At 38.9% G+C, this 21796-nt stretch overlaps 2 protein-coding genes across 2 annotated transcripts; one reads left to right on the top strand and one right to left on the bottom strand.

The window, feature by feature from the left end:
• Positions 1–2958: 2958 nt before the first annotated feature.
• Positions 2959–10417, top strand: LOC127651716 (G-protein coupled receptor family C group 5 member B-like). The gene is made up of 4 exons (XM_052137681.1): positions 2959–4094; positions 6430–7500; positions 7580–7686; positions 8904–10417. The coding sequence occupies exons 2-4, from the start codon at positions 6432–6434 to the stop codon at positions 8946–8948; spliced, it is 1221 nt and encodes a 406-aa protein (XP_051993641.1). The 5' UTR covers positions 2959–4094; positions 6430–6431; the 3' UTR covers positions 8949–10417.
• Positions 10418–12199: 1782 nt separating this feature from the next.
• LOC127651627 (exosome complex component CSL4-like) lies at positions 12200–19394 on the bottom strand. Its single transcript, XM_052137559.1, has 8 exons — positions 19352–19394; positions 16304–16419; positions 16121–16195; positions 15922–16010; positions 15761–15794; positions 15627–15677; positions 13157–13241; positions 12200–13071 (listed from the first exon to the last, which is right to left on the bottom strand). The coding sequence occupies exons 1-8, from the start codon at positions 19377–19379 to the stop codon at positions 12965–12967; spliced, it is 585 nt and encodes a 194-aa protein (XP_051993519.1). The 5' UTR covers positions 19380–19394; the 3' UTR covers positions 12200–12964.
• Between the last annotated feature and the right edge of the window lie 2402 nt (positions 19395–21796).

The following is a 21796-nucleotide window of genomic DNA, read 5'->3' as shown; positions in this document are numbered from 1 at the left end:
TAAAAACCATTATGTCTATGGAAAGTCCCCATAAAACATGGAAACACAACGTGTGTGTGTGTGTGTGTGTGTGTGTGTGTGTGTGTGTGTGTGTGTGTGTGTGTGTGTGTGTGTGTGTGTGTGTGTGTGTGTGGTATGATTTAGAGTGTTTGTAAATCTGATCTTTTTAAGATGTTTATCAGATGTTAATTAGATTGTGATGCTTTCCAGATGAAAAGATCTGAATCAGACATCTCGGGTTGTGAGTAGTAAAATGCTAAATGTTAGATCGTGTGTCATCAGCCTAACACATTTTGGCGGGAAATTACACATATTGATGAATGTAAAATAATCAGAGACAAAAACAAAAGTGTCAAAACATTAAACCGTATATTTACCGAATCAAATAAAATGCATGAATCAAAATGCCCATGTAGAGTATCTGAGCTCACCGGACAGTTCTGGAGTTTATAGCGGACTGGAGGCATCACACAACAATCACACAAGTTGGGCTTCAAAGTTCACACACGTGACACTCCAGTGCATAAAGATGAAGCAGTAGGACTCTATCTAATGGCCAGTGAATGAAACTGCAGAGGAACTTTATTCAATGTCTTGAGATGTGGGGGACATTTTTGAGTGACAATTTGCTTGTTAGCTTCCTCATTTGTAAGTCACTTTTAAGCGTCTGCTAAATGTGAATGTGTTTATGCCATACATCCTTCTGTACACATATAGGGTGTGCCCGCTGAACACTGAGCTCTGAGAGTTGTGACAGAGCCGGAGGGGTTTCCTCTCTCATCTCTGTTGGAATATGACTCGACCTGACAGGAAAGTGTCTGATGTAAATAGACTGGTCCCCTGTCTGCTGGGACTCTTTGTTTTCACCTAATACAATGTACTTGAATTTGTGTCCTTTTCCCTTTGTACAAAAAGATCCAGAAGCCACATTTCCTCCAGTTTTATATAGAAATGTATTTTATTATACATACAATTTTTATGAGCCCTAATTACTTTATCTATAATATTCATACGTTTACAAACTCACTAGTCACACTACGGGACTATTTAACTGCTGAAGTAGCTGTAAATAAAATCAACGTAATGCAAAATAATGATCAGTCACGGCACATCAAACACACACTTACAGTCCAATCAACTTAATCAAAACATTTCATGGTGAAATAAATGTCCATGTTAATTGTCAACTATATAGTTTTATTTGCAGTGATTTAATGTAAGTGTTTAAGCATGGTTTGATGTAGGTTTAACTGTATATACAGTACAGCTGTGTTCACTGTTAATCTATATAATGAAGCGTTTATATGGAACATCCCACTGAATCACCTGTGTGGAGATCACCTGCACACTCTTTTATTTTACGGTCTTTTATATTATTTTTTGTTGCTTAGTTATTCTTTGTTTTATTTTGTTATTTTATGTTGTTTTATTATGTTTTTATTTTATGTTATTTTATGTATTATTGTGTACTTTTTATTTTATGTTCTTTTATATATGTTTTTTATTTTAAATTATTTTAAGTTTTATTTTGTTATTTTATGCTTTTTATTTTAAATTGTTTATGTTATTTTATTCTGTTTTTATTTTATATTATTTTATGTATTATTGTTGTTATTGTGCACTTTCTATTTTATGTTATTTTTATGTTTCTTATTTTATATTATTTTAAGTTTTATTTTATTTTATGTTATGTTATTATGTTTTTTATTTTATGTTATTTTATGTATTATTTTTGTTATATTTTATATTCTTGTATGTTTTTATTTTAGGTTTTTTTTTTATGTTGTGCTGTTATTTTATGTTTTATTTGATTATTTTATGATTTTTACTTTGTTATTTTATTTAATATTGTTTCATGTTGTTATATTATGTTTTTTTATTTTATGTTATTTTATTATGTTTTTTTATTTTATGTTATTTTATTTTATGTTATTTTTATGTTTTTTATTTTATATTATTTTAAGTTTTACGTTGTTATTTTATTTTATGTTGTTTTATGCTATTTTATTATATTATTTATTTTATGTTATTTTATTATGTTATTTATTTTATGTTATGTTATTATGTTTTTTATTTTATGTTATTTTATGTATTATTTTTGTTACATTTTATATTCTTGTATGTTTTTATTTTATGTTGTTTTTTATGTTATTTTATGTTTTATTTGATTATTTTATGCTTTTTACTTTGTTATTTTATTTAATGTTGTTTCATGTTGTTTTATTATGTTATGTCACTTGATGTTGTTTGTTTGTTTTTGGGATTATGACAGCTGGCCTTAGGTTAGATCTCTGTGTCCTAATGACCCTTCAGTATTCAGGACAGCAGTGAGGATAATCTCTTAATTGTAAAATTAAGACACTACGGCTTTACCACCTCAGCATCTTTACTGCTCTGCAGACATACTGAAGTTACACAAAGTCCTTTGCATTTTAAACATCCTAAAATCATTAGATTTTAAAACATACGGTCAATAAAATGATCTTCTGGTTTTAAGCATCTGTTTAACAGGTCCTGTTCCACTGCATTAAAATCATGCACGACTGCTTTAGGCAGATCATCTGTATATTCACTTTGGGTTTTTGGACTTTGAACATCAACACAATTTATCATTTCTTTTAAGGTTTTCAAGGATGAGGGCCTGTCCATGTTGGCATCTACCTAATTTGGCGAGTGACCGATAAATTTGTGCTAAGACACCAATTCAGATTGATTGGGCGTGCAACAGCAAAATATACGGGACGCCTTTTCTCCTCACTTTTAAAAGTCGAGAACCATGTTCATTAGCAATGATTTATCTCTCATTAAAATCACCTGCCTAATATTGTGTAGGTGCCCCTCATGCCGCCAAAACAGCACCAACCCGCATCTCAGAACAGCATACCCCCATGCAGAACAGGACTCAACAGGTGATGGTGGGGTGGAGGAGGGTACCGTGTTAGCATTCTGTTTTCCCCATTCTGATGGTTGATGTGAACATTAACTGAAGCTCCTGACCCGTATATGCATGATTTTATGCACAGCTACCACACAATTGGCTGATTAGATAATTGCATGGATGATTGTTGGTGCCAGACCTAAGGTAACCCGGGTTGGTGCTGTTTTGGTGGCATGAGGGGCATCTACACAATACTAGGCAGGTGGTTTTAATGTTGTGGCTGGTCGGTGTATATACAATGAATGAGACGCATAGCTCCCCCAACCCACGCAACATTGGTCAAGGGGGCGCAAATTGTGATTTCACATTCATCCCCAGAATTGGGTAGTTGCGCCCCTGCGTGTGTATGTGTGTGGAGGAGAGTGTTGTTAATACTCTGATGGCTCACTGCTCCACTGGATAGGATTATCTGAAGGCTACTTAAAGAGACACACACACACACACACACACACACACACACACACACTACAGTAAGACACACGGATGACCTGAAGCGCTGAGATCTTCATTGCATAAGACTCCCTTAAGACATTCCCCGTGGACACACACCGGGCTGCATGTGTGTGTTTGGGCTACAGCACCCACAGGACTCATAGATGTATGAATGGAAATCATTAGGCCAGAAGACATCTGGATCATCTGGACAGTGTGACCAGCACGACTCTTGTGTCCTGAGGAGTTTGTGGAGTTGGTTTAATTATAGGTTCTGAATGACAGAAGTAATTCTGAGATGGATGCATGAAACGGTGGACCACAACAGTCCAGTGCAGTCTATATTGAATCAGATGTGAATGTTACCCACAAGAGGAGACAGCAGGGGACAAGTACAGGGACAACAGCTCTCCAATACAAGAGACGCATTATCGGGACACTCAACGCAAGAGACTGAAGGAGAGAAAAGAAAAGAAAGGCTCTCTCACAGATGTATGGTAGTGTGTAGGTGTGAAACTGCCTGGTGCACATCAGGGACAATTTCTGGCTTTGCTGTCACAGTTGTTCGACTAATAAACCGGAAGACACGCGAGGAAAGGCTGCGTTTGGTTGCCATGTCGTTAAAGGAGTGCGTACACGTCAAAAGACGCGAAGAAGCCATTTGAACACATAAATCCAGACTTGTGCTTTTAAGGCTTTATCTAACAAAATCTGCACTTGCGAGGTGAGTAACACGTATTTTATCCACTGTTGTCAATGTTTTGATGTGGTTTATATAAAGTCCGCGTGCGCGTGAAAGCACTGTTATCATGATATTTACGCGTTTTCTGCACATTTTGATTTTACCTTTGCAGTTAGTCGTGATTGTGCTGTTGAACGATGAAACGAGCCCTGGAGTTGTGTGTCTGTGTGTCTGTGAGTGTGTGCGTGTGTTTCTGTTCTTTATATAAATTGCGCGCGGCTCCATCTCGGCCAGCCCACGCGCGCCTCTGGTTGCCATAGCAACTAATGGACATCTGCAGGACGTCTCGTTTAGGTCGTTTGCTCATCTGCAATGAGCAGATTCCTCTCGGACGTCTATAAGACATTCAGCAGATGTCTTTGAGGCGTTTGTGTTCTATAATGTTTGTTAATCTCGGAGATGTGCAGTACTGTGCAAAAGTTGCATAGTGAGGATGTCTTCAATAATGTATGGTCACAAAGACAACTTTTTAAGGGTTGTTTCCAGGACGTTGCTAAATAGTTAGCTTGAGTGTTTTGGGTGTATTTATTAATAGTTTTTTTTTATCATTACAGAGAAAACAGAGCGCAACAGTGCTAGTATTTTTCCCATAATAATTTTCCCATATGGTTTTAAGCACTGAAATATATACAGGGGCGGATTATGACTCGCAATGGCCCCGGGGCCAATTTTATTTTAGGGCCCCCCCTTTCAAGGTTGAGATCCTCAGATTAACTCAAACATACAGCACAGTTGTGATAAAGTAACCGCTCAATGGAAACAGGTTGAACAGCCCCTGTTCTTAAAGAGACAGTACCATTTTAATGTTTGTTATACAGAATGTAAACTCAATGTAATTACTATAAATTATACATACAACAAATACGAATGTAACAATATGTGTAATAAATGTGTAAACATGCATATATTTAAAGGGGTAATGATTTACATTTACATTTATGCATTTGGCAGACGCTTTTATCCAAAGTGACTTACAGTGCACTTATTACAGGGACAATCCCTCCGAGCAACCTGGAGTTAAGTGCCTTACTCAAGGACACAATGGTGGTGGCTGTGGGGATCGAACCAGTGACCTTCTGATTACCAGTGATGTGCTTTAGCCCACTACGCCACCACCCCTCCATGATACATTATGACATATTTTAGCTTCATCAAACACTTTAAATATAAAGAATTTAACTAATAGTCAGCAATCCAGTTCTATATATATATATATACATCAGTGGTTCTAAACTATGAACAAAGCCAACCTGTACCAAGGTGAATCACAACATTAAAAACTTTGATTTGAAGCACAAAGTGTTTGAATATCGGATAAAAAGACAAAGGTACAGGACAGTGCACTTAACGACCTAATGAAGACATGAACTACAATCCCATGAAGCATTGCGAATGATGTAATCAAATGGTGGAAAAATATAAAACTATTGATTTAAAGTCGTTCATTATAAGCAAAGAAACTATATATTGTACTGTAAGTTTATTGCAAAATACAAATACTTAAGTAGTCATGAGACTGACTTAATTGTGTCATTCGCAGTGCATCAAGGGAGTGGACGGTTGCTGCAGAGCTCTTTTGATGAGCTTCATTTCCTGCGATTCTCTGATTGGTGGATTATTTCCCTTCAGAATTATGGGTAGTGTAGTTCCTCACCAGACATTGCTCAATTAAAGGTGCAATATGTAATATATAAATCATGCTAAATTGAAATACTGGCTTCTCCGATAACAATGCTACAGTCAGAATATTCTACTTTGAAATGGGCCGGAAGTTCTGTTTGTGTTTTGGCTTGCGTGATCCCGCCCACTGCCCATTTCCCAATAGTATTTCGACACCTAGCTTACACTGACAGAGATATCAAAAATCCACATGAGCTGGTTTATAATTTGCAAACAATAAAAACATTGCAAACGTATACATTAGCTGATCAACTCAGTGTAAGGCTCGTCACTTGCCATTGTCAGTATACTCATTCCTGCTGCGTGTCCTCAACCTGGCAATCCGAGTGAGCTTCGAGTCTGGGGAGGCAACTCTCTCCAATATTTTGAATGTGGACTGCAGTACCCATTTTAAATGCTTGATGTCAATGTTACATATTGCTCCTTTAAACATGATTTGTTTAACAGCCTTAGAGCTCACGGTATGTCTGTCTTTAAAGGTTTACAGTATTTAGTGTCTTTAAGTTATTGAGAAATGAATGGGGTTTTTACTTCCGCAACCGGGCTGATGCGTTCTGTTGTCGCGGGGGCATTTTAAAGGAAGCGTTGAGTGTTTTATTCATTGTATTCAGCATTGATTTTCTCTTTTCTTTTACAGCCATGGCTCTACGGCCCACCCTTATCTTCATTCTCTCTCTGATTGGCTGCTGCGCTCTTGAGGAGCAACCCAAAGTTACAGCCCTGCCCCCTCCTCGAGGGTGTGGCACTGCCGTCGACACGCCCTACAGAGTTCTGTGCGACCTGGAGTCTGTTTGGGGAGTAGTTTTAGAAGCCATAGCGTGCGGTGGTACTGTATCGGCATTGATTTTAATTGCGATTCTCCTTGCTAAACTAAAAACGGTAACGGAACCAAAGAAGCGATGCGGCGTGGGCCCCCTCCTCCTCCTATTGGCCGGAACGGTGGGTCTTTTTAGCTTATCGCTGGTCTTCCTGGTGGGGCGTGGCGAGGTGCTCTGCGTGGTTCGACGTGGGCTCTGGGGGGTGCTGTTTGCGCTATGTTTCTCGTGTTTGTTGGTGCAGGGGGTGCGACTGAAGAAGCTAGCCATGGGAAGGCGGAGCCCAGCTGGGAGCTGTCTCGCCGGGGTGGCGTTCGCACTCACCGCGGTCCAGGGTGTCATCGCTGGAGAGTGGCTGTTGCTTACGGTGGTCCGGGAGGGACATGCAGCATGTGATTACCTCCCTTTTGACTTTGTGCTAGTGTGTAGCTATGCTCTAGCATTGTTGCTGGCGGCTACTGTGTTGTCGTTGGCCGTTGTGCTGTGCGGAGGGGGCAACAGGGAGGAGTCAAACCGGAAAAGGATGAAATGGAGGTGTAACGGCGTCTGGCTCTTTCTCTCGTGTCTTTCGTCTCTTCTCCTCTGGGTCGCCTGGCTCGGGCTGTATCTCTATGGCAACGCTGCCATCGTGAACGTTGCGAAGGACTGGGATGAGCCAGCACTGGCAGTTGCCTTGGTAACAGAGGGGTGGGTGCTGTTGTTATTTCATGCCATTCCAGAAGCCCACCTGTGTTTGCGTCCAGCCGCTCAGAGGAATGCAGACATGGGGCAAAACTACTACGATGCCCCTCAGCTTACAACACTGCAGGGTTACCATGACGACGAGCGGCCGACCAATCCCAGAGCTCCGTACACAGAGAGTCAGGCGTACTCTGTAGAGGAGCACAGTGCAGGTACTGACAAACACATGCGTTTATTTCTGAGTGTACATTTGTGCGTGTTGGTCTCTCTGGTTTATGGTGTTTTTTGCAGTTCTGCAGGCTGGAGGTTTCCATAACGGATTGATACGACCCGCTGTGCCATTTCGCAGTCATGTTTATCAGCCCACTGAGATGGCCTTGCTCATGAATGCAGGAACGGTGAGTGTGTGTTATGGTGAAAACATGCACACACACACATGTTTCAGAACACGCTAAGGTCTATCAACAGCATTTTTGGTATATGTTGATTGACATGTGGTAAGGTAAACACACACTTTCAAAGGTATTACCACAAGGGACAGTTCACCCAAATATGGAAATTCTCTCAACATTTACTCACTCTCATGCCATTCTAGATGTTTGTGACTCTTTCTTCTGCTGAACACAAATTCATATTTTTAGACAAATATCTCAGCTCTGTTGCTCCACACAATGCAAGTGAATGGTGGCCAGAACTTTAAAGCTCCATAAAGCACATAAATGCAGCATAAAAGTAATCCATTCGACTCCAGTGGTTTAATCCATGTCTTCAGAAGTGATATGATAGGAGTGAGTAACAGATCAATATTTAAATCCTCTTTTACTATAAATCTCCGCTTTCACTTTCGCATACTTCTTCTTGTGTTTCTGGCGATTCACATTTTTTGTGCATATCGCCACTTACTGGGCAGGGAGGAGAATTAATAGTAAAAAAGGACTTAAATATTGATCTGTTTCTCACCCACACTTATCATATAGTTTCTGAACATATGGATTAAACCACTGGAGTCGTATGAATTACTTTTATGCTGCTTTTATGTGTTTTTTGGAGCTTCAAAGTTCTGGTCACCATTCACTTGCCTTGTATGGACCTACAGAGCTGAAATACTCTCCTAAAAATCTTAATTTGTGTTCTGCAGAAGAAAGAAGATCAAATACATCTGGGACAGCATGAGGGTGAGTAAATGATGAGAGGATTTCATTTTGGATGAGCTTCTCCTTTACATGATGTGCATAAGGATACCAGTAAACTCCACCCACAGAAATTATGTCTACAGTGCACAAACAGAGCTTCAGCTTCCTAGAAAAGTAGTCCAATCTCAAAAAGTACAATATAGACAAATTTAAAGCTTAAAGAATAAACAGGTTTTTACGGAATAATTCAAGTGTTTTAACAGAATATGAGCTGGCCGCATAGACTGCTATTTTATGTACATTACTGTAAACATGATTTTTGTTTAGTTACGATCTGAGGGACGAGTTGAGATCATTTTCGGTGGTTATGAACATTATGCCAAAAAGAAATGAACCAGGAACAGTGACATCTGTTTGTGTCAATGAAACTGCACAGAGACACAAACACCCAAATATAATGCACCTCACATTTTGTGTTTCAGATCCCATCTGCCCCTCCAAACTTCACAGGGAGGCATCTGTGGTGAGAGTGGTTGCCGTAGCAATAACATCCCCTTCTCCCTCATGAAGACGGCACTTTGGGTGACTTAACAGAGTCAAAAGGGACTTTAATGAGGTTCCATATTGATCATTTGGAAATGATTTTGTTATAAAAGTTAAAGGTTCTCAATGTGGGGAGCAGGCTAAAATATTTTCTGCTCAGAGTCAACTGTGATAAGTTATTTGTAGGTTAATGCCCACAAAAAGTGTAAACACTGTGGCGCTATCAAAACATTGCTCTATTTGTTTGAGCAGTCTGACAGGGGGCGGGCCAGATCCTGCAGTATTTTTACAATTTTGTTTAATGCAAATAATGAATCACTTCGGCTGTTAAGTGGCTCACCTTCAAAGCACTTTGGACAAATGACAGAAAGTGTTCAGATTAAATCACACACTGATGAGGGCCTGTATTTATTTACATAATCAAAGAGAGAAGTGAATTAAAGAGGGAAAGAGAACAACAGTAATGGAGTAAAAAACGAGAGAGTATTAATTCATTCCTAGCCTTATAGTTAATGCAAATATTCCTGCTTTCCACTTTTAAAAATATAATCAAAGTCTATTTCTTTCTATATCTCTTTATTTAAAGGGACAGTACACCCAAAAAATAGAATCCTCTCATCATTTACTCACCCTCATGCCATCCCAGATGAGCGACTTTCTTTCTTCTACTGAACACAAATTAAGATTTTTACAAGAATATTTCACAATGCAAGTGAATGGTGACTAAAACTTTGAAGCTCCATAAAGCACATAAATGCAGCATAAAAGTAATCCATACGACTCCAGTGGTTTAATCCATGTCTTCAGAAGTCATATGATAGGTGTGAGTGAGAAACAGATCAATATTTATGTCCTCTTTTACTATAAATCTCCACTTTCACTTTCACATTCTTCTTCTTTTGCTTTTTGGCCATTAGCATTCTTTGTGCATATCGCCACCTACTGGTTGGTGCTGGTCATAGATGGAGATTTATAGTAAAAAAGGACGTAATTATTGATCTGTTTCTCACTCACACTTATCATAGCACTTCAGAAGACATGGATTAAACCACTGGAGTATTATGGATTATTTTTATTATGCCTTTACATAATTTTTTTATGTGAGTGGGTGAACTATCCCTTTAAATAACTTAATTTGCGTATTTAAACTTGTATGAAATTGTTAAATTGGTCTCTTTTTAAACTGCATCTTTTTTTTGTTTGTTTGCTTGTTTGTTTGTTTTGATATCACAAATAAATGTGACTCTTTCACCAAACTTTGCACGCTTATTGACCATAATCCTTTGCACAGTTTAAGGTATACACATAGCATCACTATTGTAATGGTTATGTCTGAACAGGGTGAAAGATGTGTTTGCATTTCGCTTTATCAAGTGGAGATTTCATGACTTGCACAAACTTGAAATGGTTGTATTTCTGGCTATATTTAATGTTTATATTTCAAAATAAATGATACGAATAAGAAGTGTCTCTTCATTGTTGTGTCGTGCACACGAAAGGCAAATACGTTATATTAATCCAGCTGTTAGCTGGCACATTATTGATGTGTTTACGTCTCTAACCAACCAGTCACTGAATAATGAAAATCACGATTCACGCAGAACAAAAAAACAAATACACAGCAATTGGTTCATTACAATTAATTACAATTTTAGAGACCCCAAAACTGGAGTTTGGCAGATTTTGGTCCATATCTGTTAACTTTGAGGTCTAAATAACATCTTTGTATTATAAGATTCCAGAAGCACTTTCCTAATAAGTCATTATAACTAGTGGTCAACCGAGATGGGATATTCAATGGCTGACATGTATAGAGCAGGATGGCCGATATAAATGCTGATAAACATAATACAATTTTACAACAGCAAATCAGATGTACACAACATTTCTAAAGTGGAACAAACACTTGTTTTATGCAATATTTACTAAAATGTTCATAAATACAGTTTCACATAAGAGAAAAACTTTGAAAACAAACCATTTAAAGATGGTTTAAGGAAGTGATGTTCATTTTATCGTGTTAGTGATATTTATTTTATATTATTATTAAATTTACATGCTGAAAACGTCCTTATTATATGTCAGATATAATTGAAATAGATGGGATGAAATATCACACCTGTCTCTTTAACTGCCCCAGTCTTGGTAAACAGCGGCGAAATGTCGCGGGCAGAACATGTTTAGCTAATCAAGAGGGGGCGTGGCTAACTCAACCCGCTAAAAATTCGCGATGACATACAGGTGCTATGCGTTGTTCCTGGCAGGCTTCTCAGTCTTACAGGCACCATTTGGTTAGGATTAGGGTGGGGGCGGGGTTAGACCTTCAACTGCCTGCCAGGAACAATCTGAGGCCCCTTTGTACAATTGGCGCTAAAATTCAACGCGTATAAACGGCTGGTGTCGTCGAAGTCCCAACGGCTAAAATCACGTACAGCCCGTTTAAATCTATAATTCCTGTTGTTCATATAACAATTGTAGGTATAGTAAAAAGGCACTCAATCACAAAGAGTTATATAATCATATGCATTATGCTTTTGAGATTTGTGAAAGTGCAGATGATGTAATTTGATATGGCGGTAAACTCTTAAAGGAATATTCCGGGTTCAATACAAATTCAATCCACAGCATTTTTGGCATGATGTTGAATACCACAAAAATTTATTTCTACTTGTCCTTACTTTTCTTTAAATAAAAAAAGCAAAACACGAGTCACGATGAGGCACTTACAATGGAAGTCAATGGGGACAATTGTTATAAAGTTTAAATGCAGAAATGTGAAGCTTATCATGTTATAAAACCACTTGCATTAATTCTTCTGTTAATCTTGTATATTACTTGAGCTTTTAAGTTGTTTACATACTTTTTTACAGTAATTTTAGGGTTTGTTGACATAACATCGTCTTGGCAACCAAGTTGTAAAATTGTAAGAAATTGTAGCACGCTAAAATCATGTTAACACAGATATAATGTCTTGAAATACTTTAGAAATAGTATTTTAACCTTCAAAAATTGGCCCCCACTCACTTCCATTGAACATGTCTCACAGTAACACGGATTTCTGCTTTGTTTAAAGAATCGGAGGGACGAGTCAAAATTAACTTTTAGGGTAATCAATATTATGCCACAAATACTGTCGATTGAGCTGAACTTGTAATGAACACAGAATTTTCCTGTAAGTGCAAAGTTTCTCAGTCTTTATAGCAAACTAAAATGACACAATGGCGCTAAATTTGTATTCTATAAAACACTTTATTTTTTTTGTCTCTTGTAAACATGACCTCAAACGTTTACAGACAAAAGGACAGAATAAGGAAAGCATCATAGACACATTTTCAAATATTCTGAATAAAAGCAGCAAGAGAAAACAAGTGCTTTCAATGACTATCATGCGCTTTATGCGTTTGAAAACAGTGCCGCCACACGTTAGCACTCAAACTTTACTTCAAAATCCCGTTGTGAAACATCACAAACTCTGTAGGTCACATTTCACCACTAAATCCAAAAGAAAAGAAATATTCTGCTTAATGAAATTCAACGGTGATGAGAATTTGGGTGAGAAATGTATAAAATTGTTTATTGAAATTATCAATATTGGAATTATATTTAGATTTTGGGGTGAAGTGGGACTTGGACATGTTGAGATTCACCCATAATTTGTTCCAACGGTGTACATTTGTGTTTACACAAGCTCTCAACGTTGGACATTCAGGGTAACAGAAGACCGTTTACACAATTCCTCATGTTCTGCAACACTTCTAGAGGCTCTACAACAGTTGAACACATGTTGTACTGTAATCGCACCGAGAGCATCACGAATGCCAGAATACTATATTCTGAATAATGCGTAATTCAAAGGCAGTGTGGAAGAATAGATTCAACTGATCTACAGAATTCCAAACGCCATTATTTGGCTGAGAATTGTGCATGAGTAAAGCAGGAGGGCGTGTCTTCGAAGCTGTGTGTTCCAGTGGGTGTGGTTAAAGGGTGTGGTGGGCGTGGCTCAGGCCTGCAGATACTCCGGCTGTACCCGCGCAACCTTGCGAAACTCTTTTGCGTGTGTGCGAGGACACTGCATCTCGCACCAGCTGATGGGCACCATCTGTGCACCTGCGTGAAGATTTAAGAAAGTGTTCAAATTATCAGACATTTGATATCATCATAGAACGCTCTAAACATATAGAAACCCGCTCACCTGCCTCACTGTGGGCCACGACCACACCCAACTCATTCTCCGCTGTGGTTAGCAGGTAGTTCGACTGCACGTCACCCAAAGAGATCTGACAGCCAAGGTCAAGGGTCATCAGTTACACATTCTGGATATTAGAGTACCGGTAGTAACGTTTACAGGAGATATATAGTATATTACTAATATATTGGGTTCAATACAAGCATTTGTGACTATGTTGATAGCTACAAAAAGAAACATCACAAGTGGAAATTGAATAACACCATCTTCATCACGAAAGTAAAAAAACACAACGTTCTGCATTTCTTTGGGGATTTTATGGTATTTTTTAGGGATGCACCGATCCGGACTGATGAGCCCGATCCAAATCCAATACTGTGTGTTACTCGTGTTCGTTACTGTCGAGCTCAAACAATGACATAAAAGAACCATAAAAACACCATTAAAGATGTTCATGTGACTCATGCATTTTATTCAAAGCCTCTTGAAGACGTGCGACAGCTGTGAATCACAAAACGCTGTTTATTATATATTTATTTATTATGTGCAGCGCCAGCAAGTTAGTGAATGCTGCTGCTCTGTTCACACACACACACACACACACACACGGCGCAATATTTGAGCGCTCCTCAAGAACAACATCTCAGATGTAGATGCTCAATATTTCGGTTCACTTATAATGTGCATTTAGAACAGCACCGGAGGAACATTTGACCAGAATTTGAATTAAAGCGAATTAAACTACTGTGACCTTGCCCACAGACACATACAGGACGTCCTGGAGAGTTCAGAAAAGCGTGATGGTTTAAAAAGTGCACAATATACATATATTACTGTTGTATTTCAAATTAAAAGTCAATAATAATAAACCGACTTGATGACTGGAATTACTGTTATTGTTGCTGCTACATTATCCAGTATACGTGATAATAAAGTGTTTCTTAATAATCTATACGCTTATATTGAAATAATATGTAGTTAGAGGTTTGTGTTTCTTCTCATGTTAAAGTGTACTCAATTAATTCCACACAATAATGATATTTAAGATATTCTAAACTGGTTATGCAACACTGGTATCAGATCAGCCGATACTGAGATATCCGAAATCGGAATAGTGATATCGGTGCATCCCAAGTATTTTTGACCTTATTTACCTCTAAATTACTCCATTCATGTTTATATAAAATAAGTACATTTCATGTTATATTCACTTAAAAAAAACTTAATTTCAGTAAACTGAAAGATGGTCAAAACATCAAATGATGTCATGCTTTGGGGGTCTCTGGTGATTTCGGCTGGAATAATAACAATTATATGACATCTATGGCCAGCAGATGGCTTCAGTGCTTCATGCATTGGCTGATCTCTATTGGAGATGACAGTGTGTGTTCTGCGTTGTGTCCGATTTCTTGATATTAATATTCTTGATAAATTAAAAAACTATTGTGTTACAGTCTCACCCATTCATTCCCCATGGCGGGTCAAATTTGACCCCAACAATACGAATGGGGGTCTGTTTGATAAAACAACCTAGACTCATCGAATCTAGTCCAAATTTTGGGTGTGTTCAGGTGACAAGTTTAGGAAAAGTCACCAAGCATTGAACTTTTGAAAAAATAAAAAGTTATTGAGGTCAAAAATGACCTGAAAAGGGTTAAATTGACGTTTTTAGGGGTTTGCAGCGTTATGTCATTACGGCAACAAAGTTGAAAAAGTTAAATTGGATCGAACATTACAAAGAAGCAATTTTATCGCACTAAAATTATGTTTACACACATATTGTTTACGTCTAGTGGCTATACTTTTGAAACATGAGTATTTTTTAAATGTTTACGAATTGGTCCTATTAACCTCCATTGTAAGGGCCTCACTGGATGGGGTCCTGGGAAGCTCCGTGGTAGAGACGATGGCTACCACCCCTGGAGTTCACAAGTTCGAATCCAGGGTGTGGTGAGTGACTCCAGCCAGGTCTCCTAAGCAACCAAATTGGTCCGGTTGCTAGGGAGGGTAGAGTCACATGGGGTAACCTCCTCGTGGTCGCTATAATGTGGTTCTCGCTCTCGGTGGGGCGCGTGGTGAGATATGCCCCACCGAAACCGTCGATCCGAGCATCTCATCACTTGTTGAGCACGTTACCATGGAGATATAGCACGTGTGGAGGCTTCATGCTATTCTCCACGGTAACGTGCTCAACAAGTGATAAGATGCGCGTGATTGACAGTCTCAGACGCGGACGCAACTGAGATTCATCCTCCGTGGATTGAGGCGAGTCACTACGCCACCACAAGGACTTAGAGCGCATTGGGAATTGGCCGTTACACATTGAGAGAAAGAGGGAGTAACCCCCCAAAAAAGGGACAAGTCAAATTTAATGTTTATGGTAATCAACATTATGCCACAAATGCTGTCGACTGAGCTGAACTTATACTGAACCCGGAATATTCCTTTATTATTTGACGTTTGATTTAAAGGATACCACTTTAGCAAGGACGATATCACCTGGCCTAAAGCTCTTGTACGTCTCCACCTGAAGAGAAAAATAAAACAGATTTTCTGTCATTAAAGAGCAGTTTTATGACAATGAATATGCCTCATTTGTCATGAACTCACCTTATCTTTCTCTGTCGCTCTCACATCTTCTCTCCTGGAGATAACAAATAAACAAAATGTTTGTTGTTGTTGATATTGCATTTTTGATTATATTCACAAGCTTTTAAAACATACTTAAAGACCTTTGATGGATAGAAATGTCATAATTAAGGACTGACTACCTGATTGTGCCTCTAAACCGATCTTTTAGCGGTGTTGACCCAACGTATAATATGTGCACTTTAGCAAACCGTGGGTTGATACTGGTCACCTGTACAGGCACAGACAGTCACACACAAAAGATAAGCGTGTCAGTCCGGATTACAGGAATGACGGTTTCTCACTAAACGCCCCAATGATGTCACGTTTCATGTGGCTTACCTTGCAGGTGACGATGGCACCAACATCGGGCAAAAGTTGTGCTTCCGTTTCTCTAACCACGGATATAACCGGGAGCTTAAAAAGAAAAGTTTGGATAACATTAATTTCCATTGGATTGTTGTGAAGCCTGAATTAGGCTCGAAGTCCCCAAAGTGTGACTGCGCAATAGCTAAATAAACACACCTCCTCTCCCTCGTTCTTTCTCAGCACATATCCCGCGAGCGAGGCGAAGATGTAGCCGTGCCGTAGGTACGTGCCGGTACCGGGGATACAGTCCTCCGTACTGCACAGCCTTTCACCTGCTCAAACAGTAAATATCCATGTTTAATATAGAGAGACCATTTTCACAAACCAGTCAACTCTCGATATATAAAGTTCCTCCCTTCAGCTTTTCTCATCGAGTAAACGTTCACTGGGAAATACTTCACATTGTGGAAGTTCTGGGAAAGCGAAGTTCCAGCAAATGAAAACGCTTATTTTTAAAATCTGTAAATGTGCTTTGACCGGTTAGATTTGGTGTTTCATATATCTGGAAATGGATTTCAGATGTTAATTAATTGAAGATATCTTAAGAGCTTTCTTACTAGTTACAATGACATTATAACTGTCTGAACATTGCCACTAGTAGAAACCAAATTATCGATATCAATAATGAGCATTTTAACTATTTGTACTTACGTTTTATATATAAGGAATGGACGCACTAGTGACAATGTAATGATATAATAAATTATTGTTTTTAAAAGAAAGTGGTACATATGAAACTGGAGTTTTAACTAGTATGAAATTAATTCATTTCTGTGATTGAGTTTTGAACAGGAGTGCATGAAATTATATTCGTGAAAAACCAGTTACAGAAAAACTATTTAATAGTTGAAATTAAATTTTGGATATCAAGAATGGGTATTTTTGCATGTAATTAAAAAAATTTGGATAAAGAATTAAATGTTTTCACTATAATACTGTAATAAAAAAGTAACTTTTTCCACGAATAATACAATCCCAATTCCAAAAAGATGGGACAGTATGAAAAATCCTAATAAACAAATATAATGAGTGATTTGTAATTTAAATGAATCCTTTGCTATATTGAAAGCTCTACGACTAAACATTATATGATATTTTACCTTGTGAATTTCATTACTATTTTTAAAAGGTACAGGAATTTTAAATCAGATGATTGCAACATGCTCCAAAAAAGTTGGGACAGTCGAGTGTTTACCTGTAAAACATCTTCAGTTCTTCTAATAAAACATATTGAGCATTTGGGCACTGAAGACACAAGTTTGTTCAGTTTAGAAAGTGGAGTTTCCCCCCATCCATTATGCAGGTCTTCAGCTGCACAATTGTACGTTGCCATCTAATGCACTTCATAATGCACCACACATACTCAAATGGAGATGGACAGGACTGCGGGCGGGCCAATCTAGCACCCCATCTGATTATTCGGCCAGTAGGTGGTTTGAAGTTGTCCTGATGAAAACGCTGGTCCAAAATGTTCACATATCTGTCTGCATTCATGGTGTTCTCACCGATGTGCCCATGGGCACTGACACACCCCTGGCCCATACGGACACTAGCTTTTGGACCTGAAGCTAATAACAGCTTGGATGGTCCTTTTCCTCTTTGGCCCGGAGAACATGAAGGCTGTGTTTTTCAAAAACTTTGAACTGTGGACTCATCGGACCAAAAACACAGTTCCACTGTCCATCTGAGATGAGGCCGAGTCCAGAGAAGTCAACAGCGCTTCTGGACAGTGATGATGTACAGCTTCTCCTTTACACACTAAAGTCTTAACTAGCATCTGTGGAAGCAGCGGCGAGTGGCGTTCACTAACAAAGGTTACTAAAGTAATCCCAAGCCCATGTTCATGATATCCACTACAGATGAATGAGGTTTATCAAGACGGTGACGTCTGAGAATCAAAGATCACGTACGTTCAGAAGTGGTTTTCATCTTGCCCTTTACGCACCAAACTTTTACCAGATTCCTTGAATCTTTTAACTATGTTGTGCACTGTAGAAGGTGAAATGCCCAAAATACTTCCAATTTGTTTGTTTTAGGGGAACATTGTTCTGAAAGAGCTGGATTATTTGCTGAGGCATCTGTTGACAAATTGACAAGTCTTGAATGATCATTGCTCTTGAAGGACTCGGCTGTTTTTGGAGGCTCCTTATAGACTATGACATGATGGCATCACCCGTTTAACATGTTTTCGTAACATGTAACTTGTCAAATTGTTATTAGTCTTAAATTTCCACTGTCCCAACTTTTTGGGAGCATGTCACAATCATCTGATTTGAATTACTGTACATTAAAAAACAATGAAATTCACAAAGTAATACATCTTAAAATGTGCAGTTGTAGAGCTTTCGAAATAGCAAAGGGTGAATATAATTTACAAAGCTCTCCTTTTTGGGGTTGTAGCTCCATTGCTAATATCATGTATTAGAATTTTAATTTTAACTACTGAAATTTTAATGATATCTATAATTAATATCCTGTACATTTGACCCCCCTCCCCAATAATCAAAACAAGCACGTACAATTCCCCCAATATTTACACCATGATCAATGGAAACATGTAAATTCTTCACGCTGTAACCCCCCAATTTTCAAGCCAATTCTACGCCCTTGCTAGCTTCATTTATGCGTTTAAACTCTCCGCTACACTAGCACTGTGAGAGCATGACAGAAAACACGATTATGTTTGCTCGTACAAACTGATGGCACATCCGCACAAACAGAGCTCGAGTCACACATCAGCTCTAGTTCGTGTACGGGCACATTTGTGAGTGTTTTCATAGTTGTTTCAGGGCAGGTATGCATGACAGCAGCGTTCGCGCCCCGGGCGGTGGGCAGGGCTCGCCAAACGAGTCTTTAAACCCAAAACACCTCCATAACTTCACTTATTCAAAGTATGTCAATATGATCAAAAAATGATCAGTATCAGTTTTTGACAAATGTTGATTGCGGTCGAAAATGTTTTGATGTTCATAATTTCACGTATAATTTACAACTGTTTTGCGCGTGCGGATGAATCAGCCCTCAAGCATTGCAATGCTACACTGTGCTGCACGTGAACACTGTGATCAAACTGCTTTGAACTTAAAACCAAAGCTCACGAAATGACAAACCGAGCTTAAGTAAAGCAATTAACCAAGCACTACAAATTATTATATCAAAAAACCGAAATCAAGCGAATATAACAAGTTAATAACAGCAACGCACCTGGAACACACAGCTTCATGGGCGACATGTTTCAAGAAACGGGAGGAGCGTTGTGATTGGATATTAGACAGAAGCCAAATCGCCTTCTGATTGGTCATCTTATGACGTGTGGCGCATGTGAAGCGCCATCTTTGTTGTGGCAGTGAAAGTGTTTACAAAAATAGGAAAATGTCATTTAGCTTATATTTTTTATATTACAAAAGTTGATGTTCAAGTTTATATTTTTATATGGGGGAGACACATTCCTCTGTCTCAACCACCTAACCAAAATCTACGCCAGCATATTCATTACACCCTTTAATCATGGCACACTTTAATGCATTTAAAGTTTAATGCATTCTTTCCACCCCCTGTGACTCATCCATTTTTGGAGTTATGCCCACATCTCTTTGGTATTTCTTAACCTCTTTCTTCTGAATAAAATTATGAAAAATCCTAATAATAATGTCAAAATTGCAACAAAAACAAACAAAAAATTATGTTACTGCTTCATTTCCAAAAGTGCATAGGGTCATTAAATACCGAGTTATATGTAAAAACGTCTTTTTTTCTTTTTCGTTTCAATTAATCATTTTATCTACATAAGTCTACCATTACAGGATATTTTGAGTACTGTATTCATACAAATTACTACTAAGTCACATAAATTTTCTCTGTGATGATGGTGAATTATAGTAATTTAAAGTATAAATACACACACAAAAAATACAGAATATTAGGCAGGTGATTTTAATGTTGTGGCTGATATATATATATATACACACAGTATCTCACAAAAGTGAGTACACTCATCACGTTTGTGTAAATATTTGATTATATCTTTTCATGTGACAACACTGAAGAAATGACACTTTGCTACAGTGTAAAGTAGTGAGTGTACAGCTTGTATAACAGTGTACATTTGCTGTCCCCTCAAAATAACTCAACACACAGCCATTAATGTCTAAACCGCTGGCAACAAAAGTGAGTACACCCCTAAGTGAAAATGTCCAAATTGGGCCCAAATGTCAATATTTTGTGTGGCCACCATTATATTCCAGCACTGCTTTAACCCTCTTGTGCATGGAGTTCACCAGAGCTTCACAGGTCGCCACTGGAGTCCTCTTCCACTCCTCCATGATGACATCACAGGGCTGGTGGTGTTAGAGACCTTGTGCTCCTCCACCTTCCATTTCAGGATGCCCCACAGATGCTCAATAGGGTTTAGGTCTGGAGACATGCTTGGCCAGTCCATCACCTTCACCCTCAGCTTCTTTAGCAAGGCAGCGGTCGTCTTGGAGGTGTGTTTGGGGTCGTTATCATGCTGGAGTACTGCCCTGCAGCCCAGTCTCCGAAGGGAGGCGATCATGCTCTGCTTCAGTATGTCACAGTACATGTTGGCATTCATGCTTCCCTCAATGAACTGTAGCTCCCCAGTGCCGGCAGCACTCATGCAGCCCCAGACCATGACACTCCCACCACCATGCTTGACTGTAGGCAAGACACATTTGTCTTTGTCCTCCTCACCTGGTTTCCACCACACACGCTTGACACCATCTGAACCAAATACGTTTATCATGGTCTCATCAGACCACAGGACATGGTTCCAGTAATCCATGTCCTTGGTCTGCTTGTCTTCAGCAAACTGTTTGCGGGCTTTCTTGTGGATCATCTTTAGAAGAGGCTTCCTTCTGGGACGACAGCCATGCAGACCAATTTGATGCAGTGCGCGGCGTATGGTCTTGAGCACTGACAGGCTGACCCCCCGCAGCAATGCTGGCAGCACTCATATGTCTATTTCCCAAAGACAACCTCTGGATATGACGCTGAGCACGTGCACTCAACTTCTTTGGTCGAGCATGGCAAAGCCTGTTCTGAGTGGAACCTGTCCTGTTAAACCGCTGTATGGTCTTGGCCACCGTGCTGCAGCTCAGTGTCAGGGTCTTGGCAATCTTCTTATAGCCTAGGCCATCTTTATGTAGAGCAACAATTCTTTTTTTCAGATCCTCAGAGAGTTCTTTGCTATGAGGTGCCATGTTGAACTTCCAGTGGCCAGTATGAGCGATGACACCAAATTTAACACACCTGCTCCCCTTTCACACCCGAGACCTTGTAGCACTAACGAGTCAAAAAACACCGGGGAGGGAAAATGGCTAATTGGGCCCAATTTGGACATTTTCACTTAGGGGTGTACTCACTTTTGTTGCCAGCGGTTTAGACATTAATGGCTGTGTGTTGAGTTATTTTGAGGGGACAGCAAATGTACACTGTTATACAAGCAGTACACTCACTACTTTACATTGTAGCAAAGTGTCATTTCTTCAGTGTTGTCACATGAAAAGATATAATCAAATATTTACAAAAATGTGAGGGGTGTACTCACTTTTGTGAGATACTGTATATAACCAATATGCTAAAGGAACCACAAAAACAAAACAAAAAACACAAACACCATGCAAATTTCTT

The sequence above is a fragment of the Xyrauchen texanus genome, chromosome 11 (genome assembly GCF_025860055.1).
Source record: "Xyrauchen texanus isolate HMW12.3.18 chromosome 11, RBS_HiC_50CHRs, whole genome shotgun sequence".
In the NCBI taxonomy this organism is placed as follows: domain Eukaryota; kingdom Metazoa; phylum Chordata; class Actinopteri; order Cypriniformes; family Catostomidae; genus Xyrauchen; species Xyrauchen texanus.
Note: the sequence above shows the minus strand (reverse complement) of the source record. Positions and strands in the feature narration are given on the sequence as shown.